Source organism: Equus przewalskii, chromosome 4, assembly GCF_037783145.1.
Source record: "Equus przewalskii isolate Varuska chromosome 4, EquPr2, whole genome shotgun sequence".
NCBI lineage: Eukaryota > Metazoa > Chordata > Mammalia > Perissodactyla > Equidae > Equus > Equus przewalskii.
Window position 1 is genome coordinate 31,157,296 of NC_091834.1, and position 12,439 is coordinate 31,169,734.

The 12,439-nt window shown below is 36.2% G+C and overlaps 1 protein-coding gene across 11 annotated transcripts in view; it reads right to left on the bottom strand.

Annotated features, from left to right (window-relative positions):
• The window catches only part of ELAPOR2 (endosome-lysosome associated apoptosis and autophagy regulator family member 2), a 166,615-nt gene that overhangs the window by 59,479 nt on the left and 94,697 nt on the right, over window positions 1-12,439 (bottom strand). For 10 of the 11 annotated variants that reach the window (XR_011539455.1, XR_011539454.1, XM_070617322.1 and 7 more), the window contains 3 exons: window positions 9,621-9,816; window positions 4,715-4,862; window positions 1,417-1,503 (listed from right to left, as the gene is read on the bottom strand). Coding sequence is in view for 9 of the 11 variants with exons in the window: in XM_070617317.1 (XP_070473418.1) it covers window positions 1,417-1,503; window positions 4,715-4,862; window positions 9,621-9,816 (431 nt within the window). In the remaining 2 variants the exon portion in view is untranslated. Of the gene's footprint in view, window positions 1-1,416; window positions 1,504-4,714; window positions 4,863-9,620; window positions 9,817-10,981; window positions 11,066-12,439 lie in introns of those variants that run through there. The other variant, XM_070617324.1, reaches the window with a different exon arrangement.

Genomic DNA, 12,439 nt, shown 5'->3' on the forward strand with positions numbered 1-12,439 from the left:
AAACTACTTCGTAAACAACACTGCAACAGCAACAGGAGAAAAATACGACTGTTCTTATAGGACAGCCTGATTTAACTGTACAACTCCAGAGCTTAAACACTGGATACTACATCTAATATTTGCTTCCTTTGCCACCAGAACATTTTTCTATTCATAAATCAAACACTTTTCTGATACATTTCATTAGTCAAGCGAACTAATTTTAAGAGTTCCTTGCTTTCTCATTTGCACCCTTATTCTTCTATGTGGTCTCTGGCTGGCCAAATTCAAGCTGTATAAAATTAAAATACAGCCAACTACTTTACCCTGCCAGAGCTTCAGAGAAGTACTGCGTTAAGTACTTTCCCCTTGTATTAAGTCTTCATAAGTGAAGAGAGTATATCTGTTGCCAACGGTTGCTTGTACCTTCAAAGCCCAGCTGAACGAATGCTTAATTAAATGCATCTTAAGTGCTACTAATATCACTTCCAGACATATAAATCAAAAACTTACTCTGAAAGGGTACATTATATTAATTACTCAAGGATGAGGCACCTGCCACAACAAAGGCAAGGACGGTCACTTATTGAAATAGAGCTCAATCTACATTGCGGGCACCACCCTAGGCCCTTCCCATACATCATCCCACTGAACCTGCAAGACTGCTCCCGTTTCTCACACGAAAAATCAGACTCAAAGAGATTAAGCCAATTGCCTAAAAAAACACAACTACCAATAAGCCAGAGTTAGATTTTAAATCCATGTCTTACGCCAAAGAGATAGTACCTCAAATAATAACAGATTCACAGATTGTGATACCTGATATTTGCCTTCAAGCGTTAGCATTGTCCTGTGGAGTAGTACGTAGTTACCTGACTCAATGAGACTAGGGAGGGGAGAACATTGAGCAAGGGGGGGCAAATAAATAGGAAGCAGGTTTAGGCTCCAAAAATGGATGAATTTTGTGATATGCAGAGCTGCCCAACAATGGAGTCAGCACAGTCCCCAACAAGACAAGCTTGAAAATCACTTGTTGGAAAAACTGCAGAGAAAGTTGAATGAAAGGAACTCAAGGATCCTTCCAATGCCAAGAGTCACTGTTTCTCTCCATGTGATAGGCACATCTGTAAACTTACATATCCAGAGGTTTTGTGTATTAGTGTAAAAAGACTTCTCTCTTCTTAACGACCCTTTGAAAAGGTAAAAGTTGAAGTACAATGGGAAAGAGAAGGGAAAGGAACCTAAGGAGAAAGAGAAAGGTAAGAAAAAGTACCTAGAAAGAACCTGTGTCCATGAAACTTAGGGTCAATTTCTTCCCTAACTAGAAATTGTATAAATTAATACGCAATTTTGATTTTTTTAAACTTTAAAAAAAAAGGGTTGAGAAAGGAAGGAGATGAATGGATTGGTTAGAAAGAAGAATAGAGAGAGACTTACAGAGTGAGAGCCCCATTCTCCATTGTCAGTGAGTTTTACCCACTTGTCAGCGGCAGTGTCCATCTCCTGGCACTGATCATTTTGAATCTGTGGATTAAACACAAGGGCCCCAGTAAAGCTTCTTGAATAATGGCTTTAATTAAATTCATTACTCAGCACTGGACAAGCTGCAAGAGTTTCTTTTAGTACATACTAAACAATGGCCATGAGTAATTCTCAACAAGTCAACACACCATGACCTCTGGAGCCTAAGTGACAACTGCATTTGAGTGAACGGTTCTAAGCAAACCATCCTCATTATTGTAACAAAAAGGCTAGCCCATTAAGAGTTAAGGAGGGGGAGACGGAGAGGGAGAGGGGGAGAGAGCAGTTAACACTGAAAATTCACTAAAGGAGAAAAAGTCATCACAAAAATCTGCCCAACTTACCAAAATGTTTTAAAAGCTTGCATTCACCATGCAGGCCCAATAGTATAAAAATAAAGTTTAATTTTACAAGATTTAGGGCAGTAAAATTTTAAATGAGAACTGCTTTGTCTTCAGTTAACCCCAGGACTTAATCCAAATGTGTAGGTAAGGGGCCACAGCCTACGTCAAAGTCTCAAATTTTCACTGGGGGTTAAATGTTAAGCACATGCCATGCCACCTCAAATCAGCTACTATCTTTAGCACTAAACACTCTGTGCTGTCCAGACAATTCTTCCAAAATACCTAAGGAAAACTGCTTTTCCAGGCCTACGAAAAATACAGACATCAAAAAGTCAGACCATCTTTACAGTATTTCACAATAGTCAGCAACAGGGTAGGGTTAAAATAAGATGTCTATTTCTTTCTTCTCTAAATCATCTTGCCACTTCAGTAAGCCTCCTGTCCAGTTTACAAACAACATAAAAATGTCTTCCATGAGAGATATTTCCTAAAGACTTAATATCAGCTACTGAGGAGATCTGCTTTAATTAAATTTAAGTGTCATATTTACATTATAAGCATAATGACCATTTTAATGCAAGTGTTACGACATCTTTAAACAGATTTGGACCCTGAATATACCTTTGGTGGTCCATATTTGGATAGGCAGAAACCTTTTTTTCAGCTGAAATGAGACATCGTGTGTTATTGTGACATTCTTCTGTCATTCTGGAGACCTGAGTTCTGCTATTCATTCTAAAAGTAATTAGTAAAGGTATAACCTTAGTCCAACTGCTTATTCTCTCTAGGTTTCAGTTTCACCATTTACAAAAAAGGAGAGGGGGAGAGCTGAATGAAATTCCCACATACTTCTAAAATTAAATACTTTATTGCTTTAAATTATGTAATGTCCATAGGTATAACTGTATCTTTCAGTCTTCAGACATTTCACTTCCATTAACCATTAGCATGATGACCGTGAAGAGTTGACCCTCTGAGTCAATAATCACTAAAAGAAGGAACATGAACTCGCCATCCCTTTTCAGTCTATAAAAGCCAGAATAACAAAGGCATCATGGAAAGGAAGTAATGAAGCTTCATGACTCAAGAGTATCTTTACTGACAACTCTCAAACGACTTACTAGACAATACAAAACTAAATGCTTATTCTTACAATTATATAATTACCTTGATTCTTAACTTTAGTCTTAGTAATATTGCAAAACTGTCTCATGAAATAGGAAATTATTCACTCTGAGAAGTATTTTGCAAACAAAACGGAGGTTAAAAAGCAAGTCGGTTTGAATGTTGCTTAACATCTTAAACTCAAAGGATATTAGAGTCAGGAGGCTCCTTAAAAGTTCTTGTCACAATCCACTTTACAAAAGAGAATGCCAAGGGCTGGAAAGTTAACTTAATTGCCCAATAACACAACTAGCAACTGCAGAGTTGGGACCTGAGCCAGAATCTCTTGACTTCAAATCTAAGGCTCATACTTTCATGGAAAATATCTCTTCCTAGCAAACTCTTGATTTAGAAATTTCCATTATCAAGTGCAATATAAATTTAGAATTATTAGTACATTTGTTCCTGGAAACTGGACCACAGAAACATTTTACAAGATATTTTCCCAATTACTTGCACAACACACACTTCTTTTGGTATAAGAAGTCAATCTGAAAACATTTTCTCAAGCAGTTGAGTCACCACCACCACAAATATTTGCTAGATTAAATTTAGTTTACATAAAATAGTTAAATAATTTTAGTGGTAACAGCCTATTCTGTTAGACTATTATTTTATCCTATATTCTGCAATGCTATTTAATCTCTTAACAGAGACATCAACTAACCCACCCACTGATTCCTTTAGATTGTATAAAACTGATAGAATCAGAAACATGTGGCCACTTCTACTTCTGAAATATTGCCATGATTACACTTAAAAAATTGAAATATTTGAAATTGCAAAGAGAAAAAAAAACCTTTTAAACAAAAACTAAAACTGGTGGAAACATATTTTCAACAAAATAACATTTGTAGCTATTAGAAAAACCAATTGGGGGGCCAGCCCGGTGGTGCAGTTAAGTTCACAGGTTCCACTTTGGTGGCCCGGGGTTCACCAGTTCGGATCCTGGGTGCAGACATGGCATCGCCTGGCAAGCCATGCTGTGGTAGGCATCCCACATATAAAGTAGAGGAAGACAGGCACGAATGTTAGCTCAGGGCCAGTCTTCCTCAGCAAAAAGAGGAGGATTGGCAACAGATGTTAGCTCATGGATAATCTTCCTCAAAAAAAAAAAAAGAAAAGAAAAAAAAGAAAAAACAATTAAACTGAATCTTGGCGAAAATATTTTCTACACAAAAAGTCTAAACAAAATGGTCATTTAATAATCATAACCAAAGTAAAACAAGCCCAATGTTACTCTACAAGGTGGGAGTTCAGACATAAAGAAACAATATTAACCATTAGATAAAATATTATAGAAAAAAATTTTTCTTTTAGTATCAAAAGCTTCAGTCAACATGAAAAACTGAAGAGGCATAAAATGGAATGGGAACAACTGATTAGAAGAAATTTTACATGAATTCTCCTTAAAAAGTAAATTCTTGGGGGGTCAACCCTGTGACAAAGTGGTTAAAGTTCCGTGCACTCTGCTTAGGTGGTCCAGGTTCACGAGTTCGGATCCCGGGCACGGACCCACTCCACTCACCAGCCATGCTCTGGAAGCATCTCACATATAAAGTAGAGGAAGACTGGCACAGATGTTAGCTCAGGGCTAATCTTCCTCAAGCGAAAAATTAGGAATATTGGCAATGAATATTAGCTCAGGGTGAAATTTCCTCAGTAAAAAAAAATAAATAAATTCTAGAATATAAAAAAACCCTTACAAAGAACTCAAAGAAGATGTTGTTGTCGACATACTGGTACTCAAAGAAGACATAACCCGACTTCTTAAGGTGCACAGCATAAATCAAAGATACCGTGCAGTCATCACGATTTGACTCTATGTAATTTCCACGAGGGATCCAAGAAGAGCTGTGGAAACAAAACCAAGAGGCATTTTATGTGAGCATTCAGAAACCGCCTCTGTTCACGAGTTATGTAACTCAGATTCAAAAGTAGTTCCATCAGTAAAGCACAGCAGAAAAGACGAGAAGCTTTTCCAGAACTCAAAGGCCAACACATTTACTGGCAAATGTTCATTTCTTATGGCACATGAGCTCCAAAATTGTGGTAAGGTTATGTATCAATTTGCTATGAAACTGTTATTTTTCACCAAAAAATTTGATCACTGTATAGGTGACCACTAATTCTAATAGTCTTATGTGGAATTATTCTTTCAAACAACATACGAAGTTTTATTTATAAACATGTACACATAGCAGGGTGGTGAGGAGGTTCTTGCTATGAGAGAAGAAATAGTCCTTTAAAAAGCCAATCTAAAATGAACCTAAATAAAATGCAGATCACAGTTTCATAGTATATAGTAGGAATAAAAGTCTAATTGGAACTTTTATCTACAAAACAGGACGAAAAATTTTAAAAATACACTGTTAAACAAAATTTGGGTTGTAAATCTAACCATAAGTTAATTCTTAGAATTAATCAATAAGGAATCACATATTGACTTTCTGGGCAAAAAAAATTTCTAACCAAACAGTAGGGCAGCATAAGGTAACATCATTCTCTTCAGATTTAACTTTTTATCTGGATGATAAGAGTGAGATTTTGGCAAATTCTTTTCTTTTTTCTAATAGAAAAAAACCTTAATGAAAGACTGAGACTTCCACATCCCACATGACTAACTGGCGTTGGATTGCCCTTTCTCTTTAATAATCTACTAAACAAAATATATGAGCCATGTTCAAACATTGACAACAGGCAGTGCAGGACTGAGATTCTTGAGAGCAGAAAGACACATGAGATAAAGCCCAAATTGACCTTGACTTCATTCTTCAGGACACTCTCCAGACTATGGCACCAGGACATAGCATCCAAGCAGAGCACAGTGGTCTCACTGAGCTGAGCATCCGAGACGAGTGTTTGGGTCAGCTGAAACAGCTAGAATTCACAGGCCTGAGAATCAGAGAAAACAGAGGCTCCAGAAGTCCACATGGAGTTTCTCCATAGGTCCTGAGGTTAGGGCTGGAGTGTACCTACCAGAGAACAGTCACTAAAAGCTGAGACATAATCATAGAGGTCACTTTAATGGGAGTCATTAGAGCTCCAGGCCAGCCAGAGAGGAGAAAACTTGATAACCATATTGGACACTCATCTGAAACTCTAGAATTTGTACACCTTAGGAATAAGGGCCATGCCAAGAGCAAGTGTCAACAAATGTTTTCATAAAGGGCCAGACAGTAAATACTTCTGGTTTTGTGAACCATCTGGTCTCTCCTGCAATACTTAAGTCCCCCATTGTAGCTCAAAAGCAGCCATAGACAATGCAGAAATAAATAAGCACAGCTGTGTTCCAATATAACTTCATTTACAAAAACAGAGGGAGAGCCCACAGGCTGTAGTTTGCCAATACCTGCACTAGAGTAAAGGCTATGACCTAGAATTAAGTGTAAAACCAGTACAGAGCCACCTTAAAAAACAATAAAACCAGGCCTGAGAAGATCAAGGCGCTCTCCTAGTAAATAAATTGCCTGCCAGAACAAAATTCAACACACTTCAAATGAAGAAAAAAATAACCCACATTCCCTACATCTTAACATTCACAAGGCCCAAGATACAATAAAAATTTACTAGACATACAAAGAAGTGGGAAAATCTGACCCTTAATTGAGAAAAAAGAATTGGGCAAAAGAAACAGACAAGTATTTAAGACAGTTCTTACAAATATAATCAATAACATTAAATAAAAGATGAACACAATGAGTCAAGGGATGGGGAATCGCAAGTATTTGATGGGAAATAAGAATCATAAAATAAACTAAATGGAAATTATATAACTGAAAATTACAATATGTGAAATTTAAAATTCACCAGAGGGGCTTAAGATCAAGTTTGAGACTGCGAAAGAAATGGCCAGTGAACTTAATGATAGAAGAATCGAAATTATGTGATCTGAAGTTTGGAAGAAAAAAAGTGAAAAGAAAACTGGAGCTTCAGTGACTTTTGGACAACATCAAGTGGTCTAAAATACATGTAATTGGAGTCAAAGAAGGAAAAGAGGGAGAGAAAGGGGCAGAAAAACTATTGGTGAAACAGTGGCTAAAATAATTCCCAATCAACCTCCAAATCTCAGTAACTCAGTGAACCTGAAACGCATTAAACACAAAGAAAATCAATGCTGAGTACATTGTAATAAAACTCTTGAATAGCAAAGATATAAAGAACATCTTATAAGTAGTCAGAGAAATGAAGACATTATATAGAGAGGAATTAATCATACAAAATACAGCTAATTTTTCATCACAAACAAGGGAGAGTTCAGAAGGTAATGGAACAACATCTTTAAAGCATAAAAAGAGAAAAGAAAAAGTCCAGAGTCCTATGTTGAACAAAATATTCTTCAAAACTGAGTTTAAAATAAAGATATTTTTAGGTAAACAAAAGCTGGAGAGAATTTGTGAGCAGCAGACCTGCATTACAAGAAATGATAACAGAAATTTTAGAGCCTGAAAAAAATACTAGCTGAGCATTCAAATCTATATAAAGGAAGAAAGAGTACCAATAATGGTAAATATGTAGATAAACATATAAAGCTATATTTTTTCATCTCTTAAATTCATTAAAAAAATGATTATTTAAAACACATTTCCTTGTATTATAGGGTTTATAATATGTTTCTAAATATAACATATGACAATAGCACAAAGAAGCGGGTGTAAATGTAACTATACTGATGTAAAGTTTTACGTAAGAAAAAGTACAGTATCTCTAATTACACTATAATAATGCATATTGTAATTTTTAGCCTTTGCAATCAAGAATTAGCAAAGTTATCTGAAGATATAAAAAATACTAATCATAACAGAAAAAAATTGATAAATTGTAGTTTTTCAAATTTTAAACTTAAAAATATCTTTCAGAAAATGAAAAGGCAAATGCCTCAGACTAGGAGGAAATATTACACACACGTATATGTATATGTGCATATGCATATATTATATGTTAAATATTATATGACTATATACATGACAAGAACTTATGTCCAGAATAACCAAAGAACTACAGCTCAGTAATAAAACAACCCCAAAAAAGTAGAAAATGGGTAAAATATTTTGACACCTCACACAAAAAATAAACACATGGACAACAAACATATGAAAAGTGCTCAACATCATTATACGAAGGGAAATGCAAATTAAAACCACAAGGAGATATCATTTCACAGACACACACGAGAATGGCTAAAATAAAACAAGACAATAATACAAATGTCAGTAAAATGCAGAGTAACTAGAACTCAAGCGCACTGCTGGAGTCTATACTGATGCAACCATTTTAGAAAACACTTTGGCAATTTCTTATGAAGTTCAACATACATCTTCTATATGACCCAACCAACTATAAAGAAGTAAAAAAAATGCAAGATTGACTAGGTAGAAAAAAGGAAAGAAAAGAGGGAAGGAGGGAGGTAATCATAGCAATATCAGACTGAAATTTACATTAAGAAAATTATACTAGAAGACAGTAGATTGAAAAACTTCTGCTTATCATTCAATTTCTTTAATGAATAAACTATTCCAAGTAGAAAAAGAAGACGTCAATATCTCCTGCCTACCAAGACAAAGATCTGAGGTCCCATAACATCCTACTAACACCTTCCATAAGGAACTCTTTTATTTAAACTACATATATACACACACATATATACATTTGTATATATATATATATAGTACACGTGTGTATATATACACATGTGTGCACATATCTATTCACACGTGTATACACATTTACATATATATTTTGAGAAATAATCCTGTTAATGACGTCTAATGTCATAACCCTATAAAATGAAATGGCCATTATCAGGAAGCAAAAATGTCACTTGGCACAGAGAGAGAGCTAGAAAGCAGGAGGGATTGAGGAAAGGTAGGAAGGACAAAAGGGAGAGAGGGAGAGAACACATCTTTTAGCACAGCTAAATAATTCCCCAGCATCCTTAGCTCATTGCAAAAATTCTGAGTTTCTGAGAAGCCCTTCTTCTCAGAAGATAGCCGATGGCCTAAAGTTTAATTCTCCTAATCACGGCCACATGAAAGGAAATTTTACATAGTCAATGTGCAAGAGAACAGGAAGGGTTACAGCCCAAAGGTAAACACTCTGTGTTTTTTCAAAACAATTTAACATTCCTCCAGCGTTGTCATAGGCAAAGCCAATAATCTCCTATGTAAAACGTAGAAATTAAGCAAAGAAGTGAGTATTTAACCCACTCTCTCTTACAGGAGATAATCAAGGATCTAAATTAAGGTTATGCATTCTTCTTTTCAGAGGAAAAGAAAAAAAAAATCTGAAATCATCCATTAAAAATTAGAGAAGGGTTTGTAGAAACATCACTGGCTTGAATGTAGTTATATTATTAGAAAATTAATTTGTTTTTCTAATAGCTTTATTGAATTTCTGATACAATATATATTACGTCTAGAGAGCAATTATTTTAACCTCATGAAAATTCAGCTACATTATTCATAATGACTGTCCAAAAAAATGACTCTTTGCAACTAGTTTATCTATAATCCCAGTCAGGACCGAGATTACCCCCAACTTCTTTCTGAAAAAGAGCAACCACACACTTCCCAAGTATTCAGTCAAGATACAAAGGCTCCTTTGGATTCTTACTTGTTACAGCCATCTGGCCTGGTGTCAGAAGGGCCGACCACAGTGTCCATGAATGTTGCAACATTGGAAAATCCAGCTGGCAATTCATCCCATTCATCAAATTTGATGCCACTGCCCAAGGAGTAGGTGCCTTCACCACACTTACTGCATACCTGGTTCTTCATTTCTAAATACTCTCCAGAAGCACAGGAGAAAGCTGGAAGGCAGAAGATTGTATAATCCATTAGTCACTGCACTCCCCCATCAACTTCCTCCCCTTCACATTGTCATCAGAATTATTTTTCTAAAGCTCTGATCATGTCACACCCTAATTAAAGCTTTCCAAAGTCTCTTATCACTACATGCACTTCACAATCTGGGCCCAATCTGTTTTACCAGGCTCATCCCTTGTCCCATCCTCTTCCAACCATAACGAAATTTATATCATTCCCAAAATATTTCATCCTCTTTCTTGCTGCTACGCTCTTCTTTCTCTGGAGACACTGACAACCCACCAGCTCTACCTGGAAAACTCCTGTTCCAACTCAGAAAGGACTCTCTTCATAACAGACCTCCCATGCAGGCAGTTGTGCCTCCCTCTGTGTTCCTACAATACTTTTCTCGCAATACTTCCAATAAAGCACGCATGCGCGCGCGCGGGCGCGCGCGCGCACACACACAGACACACACACACACACACACACACACACACACCATTTATCAGCTCATGGGAGATTCTGAGCTTCCAGAAAACAAGGATTACTTTTTGGATTACTAATTGTATCTGACAAACACTAAGTCCGACTAAAAGGCTGATCCAGTGAGTGAGAATGAAACATAAAGAGGATAATGGATGGGAGGGCAGTGTTTCACACGCAATAGCTAAACAAGTATCCTCACTATGAAGCCATAAGCCCACTTTTCCAATATTCACAACTCCAGCCTAGACATCTCCACAACCTATATCTTATTACTGATGTCACATTCTCTGCTAATTCTGAGAAGTGTATGCAGAGACAGCAGGCAAGGGCAACGTGAAGATCAGTTGACGCAGTTACAGAAAAGAAGGCAGCTCTGAGGCTAAGCTATTATTCATTCAACAAATGCAAATCTATGTCCCCCAAGTGTGTGGTTCTGTGCTCAGAGTGGTATTAGTGACTCAAATATAGCAAAGGGCTTTCTAATCCTTTAATCAGGATATTAAAGAAACAAGAAGAAAATAAAACCTCCAAATTATCCTATGAAGAGAAACAAATCTCTCAGCAGAGAGCAAAGCAGCAAAACCTCACATCTCTTTTGGAAACTTAGCAAGAAATAAAAACAAGCCAATTTTGAAAAACTAATTAAAGAATTAGAGCTAAACCCCACACTCATCTACTTACTTATTCACTGAATAAATATAATAGTTTTCTTCAGCAAAGCTTAAGATGCTGTACAATGAACTTCTAACTCTTGCATCAAGATCCTAAAATTAGTAAAACATCAGAAAATAAGACAAGTTTAAGCAAAGAATATTGCACACTGGCTACAAGGTTAAAACTATCCTGGGACCAGGTTGTACCACTTCCTAATTCTGTGACCTTGAGGGAGTTACTTCATATCTCTAGGCCTTAGTTTCTATCTCTGAAAAATGAGATAATAACCATAGTATATTTACTTTCTGATAAAATAAAGTTCTCTTGGAAGACAGTTTAGTGTCCAAAATTGAACTTTTAACTTAATTAATAAGTAATATTTTATGATAACTTGTTTCAAGGAACTCTAGAAGCTAAAAAGGAGAAGATTGTGTTTGTAAAGTGTGTCTTCTAAACACACTGACACTATTTTAGAGAGTGTTCACCACAATGTAAAAGTCATTAAGAATATCTCCAACTCTTTCAGAGATGTTTCCTTGTCTAAGGCCAGAAAGAAAAAACTGAGAGATAAAGTTGAAAGTTAATGTAGTCAATATTTACTACAGTCAATTCTTGCTATTCACAGTAGTCAAATAAAGTTGTTGTGAACACGAAATTAGCAAATACTGAACAACTGCTCCTATAAACAAGGTCGGATTCCTGCAAGCCTCTGGTCACAATATCTTCACCAACCAGTCAATACATAACCTTGTTTTATGTATGTTTCAGTTTAAAAACATCTTATTTAATATACATTGTTGAATCATTAACATTGAATTTATGTCCAAGAGCACTATAACTCATGCTTGAACTAAGCTTAACATATGTATTTTCTTTGAAAAGTCCATCATGGCCTTCTGGACATTAGGCTCACTAGCCAACACCTTAGCACTACATTTGGGGCCCATTTGAAACAATAAAATCACTAATAAAAAGCACAAAAATGCGGGGAAAAAACTTGGCATTGAATAGACTGTGAAAATGATACTTTGCTGACAAGATGAGAAATGAAATAAGAAGGCAGAATGTCACCTTGTTCGAGCTTAGCCAGGACCATGTGGTCAGTGACTCAAATTTTTCTTGCTCCGTACATGGCTGCAAATGCCTGTGAGGCTATTTGGGGTTTACAAATAAATTTTAGCAAGTAGGAGAATTTGCAAATATGAAACCCATGAATAATGAAGATTGACTGTATTATAACAGAACTGGGGGGCAGGGGGAGATATGATGCCCACTTACCAGAGAAGAAAACTGAGGCACAGTACATTTAAGTTAAGCTGACTAAAAAGGTACCCAGTTAAGAAGAAGCAAGGCTGATATGCAAATTTAGGTCTGTCTGATTCCAAAGCTGCTGCCTCAGGAAATTCAATTCAAGCAATTATTATTATAATCAATGCAAAAAAGGCTAGCAATTCCAACTAAATGCTTTAATAAATTCACATCATT